The 19,831-nt window shown below is 47.2% G+C and overlaps 2 protein-coding genes across 2 annotated transcripts; one reads left to right on the top strand and one right to left on the bottom strand.

Moving 5' to 3' along the window:
- Positions 1-470: 470 nt before the first annotated feature.
- krtcap2 (keratinocyte associated protein 2) lies at positions 471-4,221 on the bottom strand. The gene is made up of 5 exons (XM_049025949.1): positions 4,049-4,221; positions 3,156-3,310; positions 2,811-2,874; positions 2,438-2,504; positions 471-805 (listed from the first exon to the last, which is right to left on the bottom strand). Exons 1-5 carry the CDS (start codon positions 4,050-4,052, stop codon positions 685-687), a joined length of 411 nt encoding a protein of 136 aa, XP_048881906.1. The 5' UTR covers positions 4,053-4,221; the 3' UTR covers positions 471-684.
- A 76-nt stretch (positions 4,222-4,297) lies between these two features.
- On the top strand, positions 4,298-16,346 carry trim46a (tripartite motif containing 46a). The gene is given in 13 exon segments (XM_049025948.1): positions 4,298-4,981; positions 7,384-7,639; positions 8,109-8,259; positions 8,495-8,693; positions 8,820-8,966; positions 10,167-10,262; positions 10,974-11,227; positions 11,314-11,435; positions 11,694-12,041; positions 13,045-13,274; positions 13,603-13,670; positions 14,674-14,778; positions 14,780-16,346. Coding segments are annotated over 13 exon segments (2,391 nt in total). The 5' UTR covers positions 4,298-4,921; the 3' UTR covers positions 15,135-16,346.
- The last annotated feature ends 3,485 nt before the right edge of the window (positions 16,347-19,831 follow it).

Raw genomic sequence — 19,831 nt, 5'->3', positions numbered from 1 at the left:
AAATGCTCACTGGATAAATACATAGAAATGACCAGAATAACTACACTCCAGTAGTAAGTGTTGTACAAACAGCTGACTTTGCATGGCTGGATTTTAGTTTCATGAGAAAAAAAAAATTTTGTGCAACGCAATCACTGTACAGAAAGCAGCCAACACGTATTTGGGCCGATTCCTATACATCTTAAAAATTAGCCTCATGAGTCTCAAGTTCTGCATCATTAACATTGTATTTTGAAATAACAGAAACCAGGGCAAAGGGAAAGGACTGAACATTCACATACAGCTAGATTTTACAGTCTAGCAGAGGTCATAAGTGAAGCGTACCACTGCTTGACCTTGTGTGCTTCTTTTGACCTGTGACAGAGGCCTGTTCTCAATTAAACACCTTTTTTGATCAGTCTTAACACGTAGTTCCAAACTTCAGGTTTTTTCACAGCAATAGCTCTCTCCAAAATAATTTTACACGCCTGTTTTTCCAAAATGATTTTAATGCCTGGTTGAACCACTACAATGAGAAATGACATGAGGGAATATCAAAGACCATAGAGGCATTCCAAAAAAGGAATGACTGCAGGATAAGGGATAAAGGAATGTACAATTTATTTCACTTCAATGGCTAACAAAAAGAATGATAAAACTGTGGAGCAGCTGCACAGTTTGCTATTGGTTGGCTGGCAGTGTCAATCAGTTCTTCCTCTTCCCCTTGCTGGCTGTTTTGGCTGGAGCTGCTACTGGAACAGCAGCTTGGTAGAGAGAGGCTGAGACCTTGTTTATGTAGTACAGAGCAAGGAGAGAGAATATCAAGCTTGAAATATGACCAAGAGGGAGGGAGAATGAAAGAAAGAGGGAGGCCGTTAAAATGCAAATCATATTTCAGTGGCATTTTAGTTTTCATTACACTGGAAAGGTATCTAAAATGCATTTTTATAGCCAGTATTAATTCCATCTATCCATTTTCCAAACCGCTTATCCTACTGGGTCACGGGGAGTCCGGAGCCTATCCCGGAAGCAATGGGCAGGGGGCAGGGAACAACCCAGGATGGGGGGCCAGCCCATCGCAGAGGCAGTGTTAATTTTGGCAGCAAATTTTCATTTAGTTTTAATCATAGTCTTTTGGCTAAAATGTATTTTAGTTTTAGTCATAATTTAGACATCTAAATTATTTTAGTTTTAGTCTAGTTTCAGCTGACTAAATATCATAAAATTACAGTCGACTAAAACTACAGTTGATTTAGTGTAATGTTTAAGGTTTCCCTTCGATTTCTGAAAGTCATTATGTTCACCAAGATGAAATGAGAAGAATGTTAAGGAACGGTGTTAATGTCTGACTCCGCAGCACACAAAGACACAGATTTCACTCCTATTTGAAACACAAACATATGTTTATTTACCCGGAAACTAAGTACTGTAATATCAGTAGTGCCATTAGTGCAGCAAAAAAATCACTTCAAAGAAAAAGTGCATGGCCTATAATGCCACCAGGCCTGCTCACTCTGAATATTAAAACAGAAATAATAAAATTAATATTTGTAGATGTAGTTTATTGGTGATTTCATGTTCCCTTAAGTTTCCACTTTTTAACAACTGTATAAAGTAATGTTACTTGTTATATACAGTAAAATGCACTGTTTTCGCCTGAAATGGGTTGTCATTCCGTTTGCGTTGTTACTCTGACAAATATGAAGCTAAAATGAGGAAAAACATGTCACGTTTTATAATATGTTATAATATGACCGTCCATATCCTACTCTAATAGCGACTGAAGTGATAAGTTCGTATGTATTTATATTGAAACTTTATCTAAACCAATACTTAAATCCATGAACACTAAAATGTATGACATAAACACAACTGTATTAGGGTTTTACGGCTTAATTTAAGCACTTTATTTAAACATGCACAATTTTCACATTTCATATATTTTCTCTTCTTTTGAAATGCAGCCCTACTTTTACTTAGTAAAAGAGAAAACATTATACATATCGGCAGTCATACATATATGTTGAGTTCTATGTTACGTAACAATAAATATTGTCAAAAGGTTTTTGAATTGAAGTCATTTTATTTGACAGTCAGGTATTGATTATGCGCAATAATAGGCTACTTAAATATATATCACACTAAATAGTTAGACACTGCGATCTTCCGGACATTGGCTTCAAGAAATTCTCTCTAACTGGACCTCTTTAAATTTTTGTTGAATACGCAAACTACATTAGTTCTGATTGTATATTGTCTCTGGCAAACAGTTTCGTCTTGTTTTTATTCACTGATGAAAGTGTCAATATACTTTGTCATAATCTTAGGCCTCGCGAAATTTGTATTTAGTTAGTCTCGTTTTAGTCTGAAAATAAAGGTCGACAAGAACTATGACAAAAAATTTTCACCAATGAAATTAACACTGGTTATACCTACATTTAAGGGTTTGCATACTCACCAGGTAGTGACACAGACACGGTGCACCAGCCCAGAAGCAAAAAGAGCGATACACAGGCACAGCAAAACTAAAAATGAGAGGTTACACTGAGGTTACAGAACAAGCATACGCTTTCAAACACACAAGTGTAGTTCATACTAGCATTGACCTGAACCTGATAAGCCAGCTGTATCAGAGGTTATAGATGCTCACACACCATTCAACATCAGTTTTCTTCAAAAACCTGCACAGTCAAGGCATCTCCAAGGCCTCTAACAACCCCAGGACTGCCCATGACCATCATGACTCTGTCCTCCTACATCTGACCCAAAGGGTGCAGCTGCAGGATGCTGTGGAATTAGGTCAAGTTGCAGTAAAAACAGGGTTCACTCACTTTCTGGAAAAATCTTGGCCTGGAATCCCTTCCCGAAAACAAGGTTCTCCAGATTGTTGAAGGCCTACACAGGGATTAAGGGAGGAACAACTGGAGGAACACACCAAAAAAATGCCTGGTCTGTCCAAGCAAAATTCTGTACAACGGAGGAACAACCTTGATTTGAATTTATGTTCCTCTGTGGTTCAGATATCCTACAACTGGTTTTTATCAAACATCTGTGACCTCAAGCACATATTTACTTGCAATGAGATAATATTCTCAAAATTCAAAAATGTTCAAATTCTAATAAATGGTTCCCGTGCCACACTGACATGTGAACACCTTGTCTACAAGGAAGGATACAGTGAGAGAGCAGATGAAGAGCACTGAGCCCAGGAAGCCACCCAGGATGGTCAGCCACTCTGAGGACCCCAGCTGTCTACTAAACATCTGCATGCCTGCAAATACCAGCACCGACAACAAGCTAGAGAGGACCAGAGAGGTTCCTGTGTTCACGGCTGTAGTAAGAAAGTGGAGGGAAGAGTGTTAACATAGACGGCACAGTACTTTGACCATGGCTGATTATTTTATTATACAAACTATACATTGCAGTACAGCTAAGTTGCAACACTGTGTTAAACTCAATGTACATTCGGCATTACACATCCTAAATCACAGTAACTTAATATGCTATAGGTACATATTGACTTCCTAGGCAGAATGGGTTGATTTTGGACCAAATGTATTAGTTATAATTACGGTACATTTGGCTAAAGACGTAAAGCTATTAGTACAACATATACGAAACTACTGTGTAATTTTAAGCCACGTCAGTGTGCGTCACTAAAATGCATCCGGCTAGAAACGTTTTCAGCACTCTAGAGGTGACAAAGGGGGTGAAAGAAAAAAAAAACACCACGTTAATAACTCAAGGCACATCTCTCTATCCCTTACCATGATCATCAGCAGCTTCGTAAAAGGCAACCACTTAACATAGATACTGACAACTTATCGTCATGCACAGATGAAATAACCTGATAAATTATCCTTTTTGCTGGATAATAAATATTACCACAAACCCAGTAATGACAAATGACAACTGCACTTGCTCTAAGGTTATAAGATTAAAACATTTTAAAATAAGACACATTATACTAAGTACTATCAACAGACTAGTTATAAGCTCTGTGATTGACTCCACTTCGCCAATGTTACTACTAAGCGCGCTCTCATTTCAACTGAATGGTGACACTCACCCATCTTTCTTCCGTTTTATCTTTATTGAAAAAAAATCTGTAAAAGTTATATTTGTAACTTTTCTAATTTTTCGCGCAATCCACCGCGCTGTTATTCCGGCCCTATGTCAGAAAAAGGCCGGATTCTGGTGCCGGTGGTACACATCACCGTCGGCTCCAGCTGTAACCTCTTCAGGACACGTCTGTCGAAGTGGCGACACCTAGCGGCGTGGAGGCTAAAGAACAACAGCACTACACCTGTTCGGAATTCTATTATATCGATTAAGTCTTTATGGCTTAGCCAATATAAATTCTTATACAAGAATTCCATTTGGATATATATCTATATTTAATTTTCTCTATGCCGCCATTCTTATCTGGCTGAAGGCAATAGAAAAAAGCAATATAGACCAATAGAGAAAATGAAATGGGGGAGGGAGGGCGAGCGAGTTGGAACCCCTCATTGGTTTGAATCCTTATTTTTTCTGCAGGAAATGCTACGCATGCTCATTTCCCAGTCCTCATCTCTTTTTGAGCACTATATTGCTTAAGCATATACCCCTATCGGAAGGGGAAAATTTAGTGCGTTTATATTGCAGACTACACGCTCTCAAGAGAAAGACGGAGTGCAATTAAAATTTAATCAGCTTGCCTTTGTGGCAATCGTCTGATTTTTGTGGTTTTACCATATTGCAGACTGTCAATCTTTCTGCGCCTATATGTGTGTCGTGCAATGCGCTATATGTAGGCCGAGGTCCACCTTAAGTTAGGTTTTATTGGCAGAAGCGCTCACATTCTGCGGCTGTATTTCAACAGTTTATTGCACCGACTGGTTGTTTCTGCCATCTACGGAGAGCAGAGAGCGCACCACCAACGACAGTGCTATTGCGAGGAATGGCAGAGGCGGACTTGCAAACGTTTACCTCCATAATGGATGCGCTGGTTCGAATTAGTGTAAGTATTTTCCATTTTTATACCTGTTTAATTTTGCGCATTGTTTAACTGTATATTGTCTTTCTACGTTCATGTTGTATGCTGCAACCTTTGTGAATTGCGTTGTCGTTATAACCCGACATCACATATTACATAGGCAACTACCTGTCGAAATGCAGTCATCTATATACCTATATTTTACCGATCTTTATTTGAATGTACTGATGAGTTCTTCAGGTGACTCTTCTTCCTCGCTAACACTCCCTGCTACTGTTCAAATTAAAATGCCCATAGACCGTAATATAAATTTGCAAGTATTTTTCGGATTAATTTTTTTCTATAGGACTTTGTGGTTCCTAGTGAATTCAGCACCGCCTTGTCAGCTTACACGTCCGTTTGCATCGATGGAGGCAGGGTGAGAAAGATAAGGAAGAATAGGGCGAGAGATTCACTAGCCTCACGTGCTTACCTTCTCCGTATTATGACAGCTTTAGTTCTGTTAGCATTCGGATATTTATTGTTTTTAGATTTTGGGCAATTTTCCATAATCCTGTAGCGACAATTATTAGTGTAGGAGTCATGCTTGGGACTGTTTTATTCGTTTGTACGGGCAAAAACAGACAGAAAATGACGGTCTTTAAGAATGGCGTTGTAGAGCCTCCGTTATATCTGATATGAAACGGAGTCCGAAAGCAGAACATCCTTTTTATGACGACTGTGGCAGCGTTCAAATAATGTAATGGAGGGGACGAGTGTAAAGGCACGACAATTCAGTGGGACGCCAGACAAAGAATACTGTCACTCGCAGACAAATATAAATGCTGGGACAATTTGTTGTCGCGCGGAGATGCTTGTTGCTATGGGAACGGGATGCGAGCATGCTGAGGCCTCGCGCTGGAAGGGCGAGGTGGGGGGGGGGCGTCAGCTGAACGGCGATCCGCTGCACTAACCTGGATATGGTGATCCGGAAGGGGGGTGCGGGTTAATGTACCGACCGAGAGTACATTAACCGGAAGGAGGAAAACAGCGGCCCTGCGGCTAAAAAGCAGCGTAAACACTTTGGCCTTTACGCTGACGCTGGCAGCGAAGCAACCCTGCCGTATCTCCCCCCCCGGACCGTGATTGAAGAAAAACGCGATGTCCCACCCCCTCCTCCTGTGAACAGCGGACCAATCGTGGGGGAATTAATATAATATTCTAATAATGGTAGTAATAACAAGGCGCAGTTGTCAGCAAATATGCGTTGGATCAGCGCCCCCAATGCGAGCCGAGTTTCGAGGCAGGCATTGCGGCTCGTGCCGCCGGTCCCCGTGCCATTGTCACCCCCCTGCGATGCACTCAGCTCGCGAGCTTTGCGTTAAAGGGATGTGCTGTACTGCGGCTGGCGTCTCAAACGCAACGCAAACCGCCAATAAATTTCCAATATTATCTCTTGATACCGATGTTTTTTCTCAAAGACTCGGCGAAAAAAAAAATGCCACAAGTTGATTTTTGAAACTTTCTTAGTTTAAAATTTATTCGAGTCAATTTACTAATATTTACGTTTCATATCATGCGTATAAAAATGACTCATTTTTTAAACATAAATAGTAGGCGAAAACCCAGCAGGCAGGCTAGACTAACTTTGCGTGCGGTTAGCATATGCCCGTGTGTATCCGAGCTCAGTTGCTGTCTGTCAGCGTCCCGAAGGGAGTAGCTCGCAGTAAAAGGAGGATCTGCTGCGCGTGACTGAAGAGCGGGGAAACCTGCAGAAACACTGCTGTCCTAATGCAGTCCCAATGCAGCTCAACGCCAGTCTTTCTCGAAATGAGCAGAGCTTCCTTTTTTAGACCCCGGATACACAGAAGACAATATACAGCAACACGAGCCTGAACCTGCTCTCCAGTGATGACCGCCTCCATATGAATCTACACTGTTAGGTGACATTGAAGGTTGTCACGTTAAATGTAAGAATGCCCCCCTCGTGAAGTGCGGAGCATCCATCACTGGAGCCCTTATCCATGCTCTACAGGACGGGCTCGATGCTTCGAGGAGAGCCAACCCTATATATGAGGCCCCTTCTTGCTGGTACTCTGCGTGCCATTGATTTTTACTCTCACTCCATTCTTCTCTCTCTTTACTGCTCTCTGGCCGTCCTGTAGCAATTTTATCTTTCTGTTGACTTCCGAGCTCCTGTCCCAATGTGTGGGTTACACTGAACGACACCTCTGATGGCTTTTGCTGGTCCTCGTCACCTCCAATCTGTCATTCCATCCCTCCCCTCCCTGGCGTCCCGCTCCGCCCTGCCACCTCCCTTCATGGCTTTTTGTGTTTCCTTCTCTCGTTCCCCTGATAACTTTCTTCCCATTTGTGGGGAGTGAGCAGGCCTGTATCCCTCCATCTCCTTCACGGGATCTAACGCCCCCCCCCTCCCCCCACTGCAGTCCAACATGAAGAGCATGGAGCGGGAGCTGCAGTGCCCAGTGTGTAAGGAGATGGTGAAGCAGCCCATCATCCTGCCCTGTCAGCACAGCGTCTGCCTGCTGTGTGCCTCTGAAGTGCTGGTGCAGAATGGTTACCCCGCCCCGGACCTGCCCCCCTCGCCCAACTCGCCTGCCTCCACACCCAACACCCGCTCTCCTCGTCAGGCCCGCCGCCCCATGCCCAAGGTCGACCGCATCGAACGGGTGCTGCGAGCAGGTGTGTGTCAGACCGGGACAGACCGGGCGGCCGTCAGCTCAGAGCGAAGGTGTGGGGTGGGGCGTCAGCCCTTCCAGCTGGCGGGTAACGTTAGACGGAGCCCGTCTGGGTGCCTGCGTGTGTGTCATGCGAGAGGCCGCTTGTTTGGGTGTGTGTGACGTTAGAAATAGCCTGCTGTTTGGGTGCCGGTGTAACGTTAGCCTGCCGTTTGTGGGTGCGTGTGTAAGTGACAGCTGCTCCTGCAGGTGCGTGTGCGTGTGCGTGTGACCGCTGGCCTTCCTGTGAACCCCGCGGCGGCGAAAGGCCGCAGTGAGCAGCTGCAGAGCCCTGGCTCCTCCCCCAGTCGCCGACATCTCTATTTTCGTCTCTCTGACTTTCTGCCGGAGTACCGTGCCATCGCGTGGCATGCAGGCTTACCTCCTGGCTCCCTTCTCTGATTCAGCTGCCTTCCGTCTCCCAAACACCTCAGGGTTCGGAACGTACCCCGGCAGGAGGAGGAAGGAGGGCCCCCCTCCAAACATGCTGTTCCCCTGCCCTCCCTGCCAGAGGGAGGTAGAGCTCGGGGAGAGGGGGTTGGCCGACTGTCTGCGTAACCTGACCCTGGAGCGCATTGTGGAGAGGTACGGGGCCTTGTCGAGCCGCGGGCATCCACCCATGTGCCAGTTTGGGGGGGGGGGGGGGGGTGTTAGCTCTGGGTGAGGTCTGGGGGCACCATTGCCTGCCTTTAGCCGGTTTCACCTTTGAGCTTTTAAATGTTATTTTGTAAGGTATGGAAGGCACAAGGACCTCAGGCAATGGCCCAAGCCTTCCTCTTTTGCCAACTCCTCGCCCCCTCCCGTTTCTCGCCCGCTTCAGGTACAGGCACACTGTCAGCTTGGGCACCGTGGCTGTCATGTGCCAGTTCTGCAAGCCCCCCCAGACCCTGGAGGCCACCAAGGGCTGCGCCGACTGCAGGGCCAACTTCTGTAACGAGTGCTTCAAGCTGTACCACCCATGGGGGACACCGCGTGCCCAACACGAGCACGTGCAGCCGACCCTCAACTTCCGGCCCAAGGTGAGGGTCACGGGGTCATTGACCTTCTAGTCATGTGACCCCAGCAGACAACATTGTTACATTCCTGCAGTCTTAACCGTCAGCGCCCCCTGGTGGTAACCCACCCCTCTGATCACCCCCCCACAGGTCCTGACCTGTCCAGAGCATGAGCAGGAGCGGCTGCATTTCTACTGCAAGTCCTGCCAGCGCCTCCTGTGTCCACTGTGCAAACTGCGCCGGGTGCATGCGGGGCACAAGGTTACCCCCGTGGTGCAGGCCTGCCAGACGCTGAAGGTGGGGGAGGACAGATGGGAGCGGGGTAGGGCAGGGAAGGCGGGGTCACAGAGGGAGGGGGAGGGAAGTGGAAGCACAGAAGCTGGGTGGGGGGAGGCGGGGTCACAGAGGGAGGGGGAGGGAGGAGCAAGCGGGGGGGGGGGGGGGTCACAGAAACTGGGCGGAGCCTGATGGGGTCAGGGAGCCACGCCCACTTTTAATTCTTGGGGGCCGTTTTCTGATCACATAAATTTTGTTTGGGTTGAATCTCCAGTAATGAAGCTGTGGATCTGATTTATTACAGTATGGGCTGTTTTAAATGGCAGCCCAGAATACTGTTCCATTGTATATGTATATTTATTTATACAGATGTTATGGGGTGACACAGTGCCTCTCGGGTGGGGGTTTGAGTCCTCTGCATAAGTGTGGGGGAGGGGGGGGGGGGTTCCTCCTAGTGTTCTGGTTTTCACCCACAGTCCAAAGACAAACTGGCTTCTGATGTGTTGTATCCTGCAGTGGACTGTTCTGGGGGCTCGTGCCCCCCTGCCCAGAGCTGCCTGGGATCGGCTTCCGGCTCTCTGACACTGTCCTGGATAAGCAGCTGGGAGATGGATACATGGATGTAATATCTTGGGAATCATATTACACTCAGAACTCAGGAAATTAGCCCATTCCAGTCAGATTCTGTGGTGCCCAGTCACCGGTTAGGGAAGACAGATGGATAGATAATCACATTCCCCCTTTCATCTAATAAATAATATGCATAAATAATCAAGCTTGTTTTTTAACAATGAGGAGACCTGTGGGGCTTTACTTATCTGGGGAGTTTAATGAGGTTCTGGACCAATTTGGTTCTGCCTGTACTACAAGTAGAGCTGGAAGGTTCCGTTCCAGCCCGCTGATGCAGACTGAAATATGTGTTCAGCTGCGACAGCCGTGTGGGTCATTAGTGAAACATTATCTAACCTGGGTATTGGGCTCAAGGTGGATGGAGTCATTGAGTATTAAGTTGCATTAATCACAGAGTACAGAAGCAAAGTTGCTTAGTGCTAATTACCGGCAGGTTAATCATCAAAGTCAAGGTCACAGTTTTGTTGTTTTCGATCTTTGGTGAATTTATTCTTCCTTTCAGTTCAGTGGGCGACGCCATTGAGCTGTGACATCAGGCCTGAGACGTGACCTGGTCTTGCCTCTTAATGGTGTCAATGTTCACTCCCCCAGGAAAAAATCACTAAGGGCATCAACTACATCCTGGCCAATCAGGAGACGGTTCAGGCACAGATCACCCAGCTGGAAAACGCGATCACGCAGACGGAGGTATCCAATACGGCTCGCACCCGCTGACACACAGGCCGCTTTTTTCTGTTTAAGCAGCAAACCTGCTTGTGCTGAGGTGTATGACATGGGCAATCAGATACCATGCGTGGTTCAGGACTATGAACAGAAGGTTTCCGGTTCGCATCCCTGGGCCAGTAGACTGAGGTCGCTGTTGAGCCCTTGAGCAGGAGAGACTGGCTAACCCTATTTTCTGAATGTGGACGTCACTTTGGAATGAACAGTCTTTTAAATAATTGTAATGTAAATATCCGGTGTGAAATTCACTGGTTCTTAGAGAAGTGTCTGTCCCTTTAAGAAAATGACATGAAAATTGATCCAGCCTGGACCTGCATCTTGCTGGGGGGACAGCATAGGTGCGGCTCTTACAGATTAGCATGCCAGTTTGTTTTAAATGAGGGAATCCCATGCACGCGAGCTGCGTGGAGCTCTCTGTAACGGGACATGTAAACTCACTCGCAGATCCGCCCAGAAGCGCAAATTGCATTTCATACCGTCGCATGGGACAATTGTCATCCTCTCCTTCATCACCCGCTTCATCATCCTCTCGTCCTGTCCTCCCATCATGGCCTCTGCTACTGGGCCAGTTGGCCCTGTCTGTAACCTCACCACCCCTTATTACACGCAGACGGGTCACCCTTCCTCAGTCACAACCAGCAATCACAACCCAGGATATCTCCCTCCCCCCAAAAGGTAAACAGCGCTACAGCACAGGAGCAGCTGGCTCAGAGCGTGCGGGAGCTGGGTACAGCATTGGCGGAGCGGCAGGCGGCCCTGACGCAGGGCTTGGAAGCGGCGCGCACTCGCCGCAGGGAGGCGCTCTCGTCCCAGGCGGTAGAGAAGCAGAGCCTGTTGGAGCATGCGGGGCTGCTCGCCTTCTCCCAGGAGCTGCTCAAGGAGACTGACCCGCCCTGCTTCGTGCAGGCCGCACGTCTCACTCACAACAGGTCTGCTGCCCGTGCACCCGCTCGCTGGAGCCGCGCCGCCGCCCCTAGCCCTGCTCCCCCGCTAAACGCCCCCCTGAACCCTCCAGGCTGCTGAAGGCCATCGAGAACCTGCAGTGCTTCTCCCTGTCTGCTGACCCCTCCTTCAGGCACTTCCAGCTGGATGTCTCCCATGAGCACAAGCTGCTCAGCAACCTGGACTTCATCCGAGGTGAGGGGGAGGGGGACGTCTGGGGGCCGGGAAGAAAAGGTGGGGGTGTTTGTGTAGGCTGGGGCTATAGGAACAGGTGCCTCACTATCGTACCTCCCCCTCTCTCGCCCTACACCTGCTCTCCTCCCCTCCTCCTCTCTCCCGACCCCCTCCCCCTCTCTTCCCGCCCCTCCCCCTCTCTCCACCCATCCTCTTCTTTTCCCGCCCCCTTTCTCCACCCCCTCCCTCTCTCTCCCCGCCCCCTATCTCTCTCCGCAGCCCCGCTCGCCCCAGTGATCGACACTCAGCGCACCTTGGCCTATGACCAGCTCTTCCTGTGCTGGCGCCTCCCCCAGGACTCCGCCCCTGCCTGGCACTTCACCGTGGAGTTCCGGCGCCGTGAGGGCGGCCACGGGGGTGTGTGGGGCGGGGCCAGGGTTGGAGTGGGTGGGGCTGGAGGCGGAGGCCACTGGGGCTGGCAGCGGCTGGAGGAGGTGACGGGCACCAGCGTGGTGATCGAGCGGTTGGAGATGGACTGCGTCTACGTGCTGAGGGTTCGCGGCTGTAACAAGGCTGGCTTCGGGGAGTACAGCGAGGAGGTCTACCTGCACACGCCCCCGGCACCCGGTACGGCCGCAAAGCTGCAGCCCCAATGCCCTGTCACACACCTCGGAGTCACTTCCTGCATACATTTGTGTGTAAAACATTTCACCCTCAGCTATATGTTCTTACATATGACTTAAGTAAATCTTTAGTCTCACCAAATTAAAGGTTGATTGAATAATGCTCAGTCTTGAGATAGCAAAGATTTGTACTGAATTTTTATTACTACAAATTTAATGAATCTCTTTTTTTTGCCCATTCCTCCCACCTTCTCATCCCCTCATCTCTACGCCTTGCCGCCCATCCCATTTGCTCTCTATCTCAGCTCAGCTCTTTCTCTCTGTCTCGCTCTCTCTCTCTCTCTCTCTCTCTGGCTGTGGGTCACCTTCTCCTGCTCGGCGTGAAACAGTCAATCATCCACACCCATGTGCCCATGTGACCTGCTTTTTAAGGACTGACACTTGCCCAGTCAGGTTTGTCTCCTAAAGGGATGTTGGAGTATTCGGCAGCCCCAGTCTTCCCTGTGCCCTGTACGCTCGTGCTCTTTTCATTCTGAATAATACTGCCCTAATTCTCTGTCTCCTAATAAGCCCTTGTTTCCTGCTCCAAACGCGATGCCTTCTGCTTCCTGTCTAATGTGTGCCTCCCCTTTTTAAAGCCCTTGACCTTTTTCCTGGAATGTATACAAGGTACCTGTTGTGTCTGCCCCTCCCTCCTTTTCTCTGTGTCTTCCTCTCCTTGTTTTTAATCCAAAATGGATTCCCGCTGTCCTACTTTCCTCGCTGTCACCCTTTCTTCCCTTCCTCCCTCTGACCCACTTGCCCGCCTCCCTTCCTGGCATCTGTATCTCCTTCTATTCCTGAAAACCTCCTCGCTCCTGGTTTTTTCCCCTCTTTCCTTTTATCCTCCTCCTCCCCTGCTCTCCCTGTTATGTTTCTTCTCCTTCGTTATTGTGTTCCCCTCCGTCTCCACACTGTCCTGAATGCTGTTACCCTCCTCCTCCTCCTCTTCCTCCTTTGCCCCTTAGTGCTGAATTTCTACCTGGACTCCCGCTGGGGGCTGCACTCTGACCGCCTGGTGGTCAGCAAGGAGCAGCGCTGTGCCCGCAGTGTGCCGGGGCTCTCCCTCCTGCAGGCTGCGGACCGCGCCCTCACTTCCTGTCACCTGACCTCGGACCTGCTGGTGGGCGATGTGGCCGTCACGCAGGGCAAGCACTACTGGGCATGCTCGGTGGAACCCGGCTCTTACCTGGTCAAGGCAGGTTGACCGCTTGGGCGTTGGGGAGGGGGGGCTCTCAATTATCAGGCGAGTAGCTGAACACCAGGGTGACCTAAATGGGAGGGGGGTGGTCTTGATGATGGTGCCGCTCCTTAGTGTTTTTAATTATAGGCGGAAAAAATAGAAATTGTAATTAGTGTCATGAAAGGTAATATTAGCTACAGCAGTGTTGAAACAACAGTGTCGCACGTCGGCATGGCAGCTGCTTACTTGTCAGTGTGTGTGTGTGTGTGTGTGTGTGTGTGTGTGTGTGTGTGTGTGTGTGTGTGTGACCCACTGCCCCTGGCCCGTCCTCTGCTTCGTGCAGGTGGGCGTCGGCCTGGAAGCGAGACTTCAGGAGTGGTTTCATCTGCCCCAGGACATGGCCAGTCCGCGGTGAGTGTGACTAGCGGGGAGGGAAGCCAGGGCAGACAGACAGGTGGCGCTTGGGACCGGCGCTCGGCACAGTCTGTGGGTTTACAGGCAATACTGCAGCGTAAAGGTGTTTATATTTAGAGACTCTGCTAGTGCTTTTACCCTAAGTGACTTGCAGCTATAGTAATGGGTGAAATAAAGCCGTTCAGGTGAAATGTAATACACATGCAGGGCCCATTCAGGGAGCTGATTCAGCATCCTTCGTTTAGAGTGAAGCCCATTTCTTTAACTATTGTGCCACCTACTGTCCACATAGAGGAATGACATTTTGAATAAAATAAGTAGCTTTCAATGCCTCTGAGGCTCAGACTAAAATCCCGCTCCCGCTGAATTTCTGCCCATTAGCGCCCGCACCCGCAGATCCATTAACGGATAAACTGTATGGTGAAATAAGTTTATATACATTAAATGTTTTATTCCGATAGAACAAGAACTAAATAAAACAAATTCAAGAAAAATCTCTTTGAATCGCAAATAAATGTAAACTGACCCAAAAAAACTAATCAGATGTGCAAATATCTGCACAGTTATTAAAAAAAACAATAACCAAATCTACACAACAAATGTTTAATTATCACATTTATTGTAAACAAACAAGAGCAGCTTAAAAACAGAAGAGAACCCTGAACCTTATTTCAATGAAATACATTTAAACTAGCTGAACATCACAATTTAATACAATGTCTCAGAACAAACAGGAATATATAACACAAAATAAATCACGTGAGTTACATTCTCCATCCTGCCAAAAGTCTCGGGACCTGCTGTCTATTTTTACCCGCTTCTCCCGCCCGCCAGCCTTAAAACCGCCCGCTCCCGTGAGATTTCCGTTGGGTCCCGTGGGACCTGCGGGATCCCAGTCCCAATGCAGGGCTCTAGCTCAGACATCCTGTGTGTGCTCTGTCTGTCTCTCATCGCCAGCTCATTCTGTCTTCTCCCTTCCTTCACCCCATTTGCCCTCTAGGTATGACCCAGACAGCGGCCATGACAGTGGAGCAGAGGATGCCCTCGACTCTTCTCCTCCCTTCTCCTTCCTGACCATGGGCATGGGAAAGGTTCTCCTGCCCCAGGGGGGGACACTCCCACAATAGCTGTCCCAGCAATGCCACCAGCCCCCGGGAGCCCTCGTGCCTTTCCAGCACCAACAGTGGCCACACCACACAGACAGCCCTCACAGCCCCCCTGCCCCCACGGCTGGGGGTGTGTCTGGACTTTGAAAAGGGGCGTGTCACATATTATGATGCCCACTCGCTCCGCCCCCTATGGGAGGGCCCGGTTGATTGCTCTGGTCCCGTCTGTCCAGCGTTCTGCTTCATTGGTGGCGGTGCACTGCAACTGCAGGAGCTGGTGGCCAATCGGGCTGCAGATCAGCCCCCACCCAGACGGGTCACCATCCAATCCCGCGTCACCGGCCAGGGTAACTGAGAAGATTGACAGGAGCTTTCACTGAGTAAGCATCCGTACCCCAACAGCTGGGAGGAAGCCAATATTGTATTTTTTTTTTACATTGTTTGAAATAATACAAATTATGTTGTTCATTATGTAAATTTGTAATATTTTAGCCCTTTTACATTAATTAACATTTTTCATTGGCTTAGGGTGGGGGTTGAAAAATCCGTAAAATTCTGCTGTATAAATCCTCAGAACGTGCTGTTCGTCCATATACAGGATATCTATTTATGCAAAAAAGATTATTCCTCTGTATATGTACGGGCTCCCTTTCCCCGACTGTATTTGATTGGTGAAAAGGCTGCTGTGAACCTCTCAGACGTTAAACCCGTCGAAGGAAGCCAAAGCTGCAAAATACAGTTCAAATAATTTATTCTGAATAACCACACAGATCCGCTCGTCAAATGACCACGTTGTATCCGGATACAAGGTATCACCGTACGTAACAAACGTAAACTATACTCTGCTTATGACCACGTTTAGTCGTTTTTCCTTAACGTGTATATCCAGCAACCAGCCCTGGAAAATTTCTAAAGAAACCGTAGCTTTTCAGCCTTTCCGTCCCAGCCTGGGCGATTGCAAGACACAAATATCGCTTCCGTAGATGATCGGATCTTATTGACTTATTATTGGTGCTGTGGGTTTGCAGTTGCCTGACGCCATAGAGCTCTGTGTGTGTGTGTGTGTGTGTATGTGTGTGTGTGTGTGTGGCTGTGTGGCTGACTGCACATTTGTAAAAGCAAATCCCCACGGCATGAACAACTGGGGCGCAAAACACAAAAAGAATAAAATTAGAAGTATATTATATATTACTACTGAGCTTAAAATGCAAAATAAAAAAACACAGCGTAAACAGACTTTTCAGTGTAAGGGACTCTATTAACACGGGAGCTGCAATTAACACAAAAGCCCCTGAATGGAGGCAAATAATGATTATGATATAGTAAAAGTGTTTGGCAGTGTTTCTTGTTTGTGTGTGAGTGGAGTTGAGACTTTCACACTGTATTTAGTTCGGTACCCGACTTTTGCTGTTATCGTTGGGGATCGTGATACGTTTTAAACACGTGGTTTTGTGGCATCCGAATGACTCTGAACTGTAGCATTTCTGCAAACTTCATTTAGACCTCGCCTGTCTGGCACACTGTTTCTAAAATGATAATAAAATGGTATTAAATGAGTGAAACCTGACTGCTGTGTGCTATGTGTATTTTTCTGATGCTGTGAATAAGACCCCATAGACACCTTACGCTCTGACTGGTCGGGGATTCGATCCAGAAGGGGAGGAGAGACGCAGGTATAGCGCAGGTGCGCCGCTTCCTGTTTCTCATTTTCTGCCCGCTGAGCTCTGTGATACTGTAGTATTGCCACTTACTCGCTCATCTCCGGTAAGTAACATCTAGTTCTGTAAGTTCTTCTTCTTAGTTCTTTGAACTTCCAGTTAACTGTAGCCCGTATTTGTCATTTTCTCACTCTCATTACTCATATTTCCCCTTCTGATCATTTCCTTTCTGTCCACTCATCCATCACGCCGCGTGTTTTTTCCTCGCCGGGCTGCTGTTCGCGGGGGAAAAAAAGAAAAAAAAGTGAAGAAAGTCGGCGTATGTTGTTGATAGCTGGCGAGATGTACACAGATTGTATCTCTGGATAGGAACTGGGCGTTTTGTAATGCTCAAACAGTCGGTCTGAATTTGCAAGATAAGACTTGATACAAACATTGCAGGCCCGTGCTATTTATAAGCCTTCAACTAATGAAAAACTGGCTCTACTAGGTTTTATATGTGACGAACTGACGTCTGATCAACCTTCCAAATAACTGAGACACGCCTCATTCAGCAGGAAGCGGACAGGGGGAGGAGGGGGAGGAGGTTGCCTCAGGATCAATGCACTCTTTGAGGCAATAAATACTGGGTAAACAGACTGGCGCAGATTTTGACGCAGCAAGCTCCGCTCATATCAGCCCAAGGTGCCAGTGGCTCTTCTTACAGATCTAAGGTGGATCTTCTTGCCCCAACTACGATCTGTAATTTGGATTGGGGAGGGGACATCCTACAACAAGTAGTACAATAGATGTGCCCATCAGTATTACGAAAGTATCCTTATTATAAGAGACTTTGTTTATTATTATTATTATTATTATTATTGTTATTATTATTTATTTAAGTCACATTTTAATATCACTGGGTTGCGTTTTTTTCAGCTTGTTCTTAGCGCTTTTTAACCTAATCCAAAATTCTGTGATATACCACATGAATCATTGGAAGAAATTAAAATATTAATTCCAATTATAGGCTACGACAGACCCAACCCATCACTGATCAAAGTGACATTTGATGGCTGACGTAGGCCTACGTGGATAAAATAGCTTAAAATGTAAACGAAATCAGGCAATCGAATGCTGACTTCAGTTTAAGCTGCATGTGTAACCATGTCTCGGTAGTAATTTCCCCCTGGGATCAATATTGTTAATGTAAATCAGGGCCAATCTTATCCGCAAAGGACCGATGTGTATGCAAGTTTTCGGATAACCTTTAGGTCAGCTGTTCAAACCCAAGTGTGAGGACTCTTCAGCCAATCAGTCCTCTAATTAGTAATCTAATTATGTAGTTGCAGCGAAAAACCGCACACACAGCGGCCAATTCTGGATTATTTAAGTTCCCTTGACAATCTCCATTCAACCCCCCCCCCCCCCCCCAAAAAAAACAAAAAAACGGTAACTTGACTTAGTCCATGATATTTTCAACAGCTAGAAACTCCCCTGCTGTAAATCGTGTTTAATTTTTCTTATCGTTAAACTGTCCATAAATTATACCACAATGTCTGGCAGTTTGGTGACATTTTGATTTTCCAAAGTAATGCTAATTAATCACCGAGCGGGGGAGAGATTTAAGAATTTACATCATTTTACGTCGCTTGATTTAAATTTCATTTTTGACAAGGATTTCATATTGAATGTGTGGTGAAGGGTTAATTAAGAGATCTTATCCAGATATATCATAACAAAGGCCGAAAAGTTTTAACAAGCGTAACAGTAACTGTTATCTTTGTATTGTCTGTATAATCTCAATTCCTCTACACGAATTCTCAAATCCTACCCCACCTTCTGCGTACCCTACATTTTAAAGTGCTGGTAAATTTATTGCTTACAGTGTCAGGAAGTGCAATGGCACGCCTTCACCGCTGGGTGGCAGCAGTTTGCTTGCTGACACTGATCTGTCATTCTCAGTCTCAACCTCCAGAAGGTCAGTATTTTTAACGGCTGGGCAGTGCTCGTGAAACAAATGCCTGACTTTGTCCATAAATTCATTCAGTGATTCCATGAATTAAACTGCGGCATGAAAATGATGGTTAATTGCAGTACTTATCACTGACACTTTATATAGCACATAATTATTTAGGGGCGCTCACATGTACAGATTTATGGGTTTGAATCCTATCAGATGTATTGAGTCTGCATGAATTTCCTCCAACAGTCCAATGACATGTAGTTTAGGCCTCATCTGTAGTGTTGATGCCTTATGATTGACAAATGTCCCATTCAGAAGTTCATTATCCTCCTCTTCCTTGCCCCAGTCAATCCCAGCCTCAATCCCAGCCTGCAAGAGGTCTTCAGTCAGTACAGCAGTGGTGGATCCTGTCTCACCCAGGAGGAGGTTCGAAAAATGATGGACAAGCAGTATGGCGACTATGTGCAGGTGTGTCCCCGTGGCCCCGTCCACATGTGTGTAGGTGTGTCCCCGTGCCCCCATACGCTCGTGTTCAGGTGTGTCCTTGTGGGCCCCATACGCACATGTTCAGGTGTGTCCCCGTGCCCCCGTATGCACATGTTCAGGTGTGTCCTCGTGCCCCTGTGCGCTCATGTTCAGGTGCGTCCCCGTGCCCCCTTATACATGTGTTCAGGTGTGTCCTTGTGGGCCCCCTATGCTCATGTTCAGGTGCGTCCCCGTGCCCCTGTGCGCTCATGTTCAGGTGCGTCCCCGTGCCCCCTTATACATGTGTTCAGGTGTGTCCTTGTGGGCCCCCTATGCTCATGTTCAGGTGTGTCCCCGTGCCCCTCTGCACTTGTGTTCAGGTATGCAGGATGCTGCCTCAGGGTCCATTAGCTCCATTCTTGTTCTCCTCCAGACTCACTATCGCTTTCCTGGACAGCAGGTGTGCTTTGCATTGTATTACTGCATTCATTATATATCTAAAGGAATAAATATCTCCATTAAGATTAAAGAGATGCTTTTTCTGCAGTCAGTGGAAGCCACATTCATTCATTCGAACTGCAAATCCTGCCACTGACTCCTCCGTCTGTTTCTCAAAATGTCCATCGCTTCTTCTTCCCTGCATGCTGTGCACTTCCTCTGCTGACTTCTCGTCTTCCCTCCCTTCCACACAGCACGTGAACCTCGACCTGGAGAATGAGCTTATGCAGTATGCTAACAGCAACGGAGACAATTGCCTGGATATCTCAGAAATGCAAAAGCTGGTTGAGTTTATCACTAGGCAACGTCACTGATTCAGCTGCCACCTCCCTCCCCCCACCTGAAAACCTCATAGCTTTAGTCAAATATCCATCCAGGTATACCGTTTACAAATGCTACAGCTTGATAACTCATCTATACTGTAATCCCAAGACTAGCCACACGATGGCACTATTATCTAAAACAATTCTTCATTATGGAAAGCAG

Source organism: Brienomyrus brachyistius, chromosome 9, assembly GCF_023856365.1.
Source record: "Brienomyrus brachyistius isolate T26 chromosome 9, BBRACH_0.4, whole genome shotgun sequence".
NCBI classification, from domain to species: domain Eukaryota; kingdom Metazoa; phylum Chordata; class Actinopteri; order Osteoglossiformes; family Mormyridae; genus Brienomyrus; species Brienomyrus brachyistius.
This window is presented reverse-complemented; position numbering and strand designations above follow the sequence as displayed.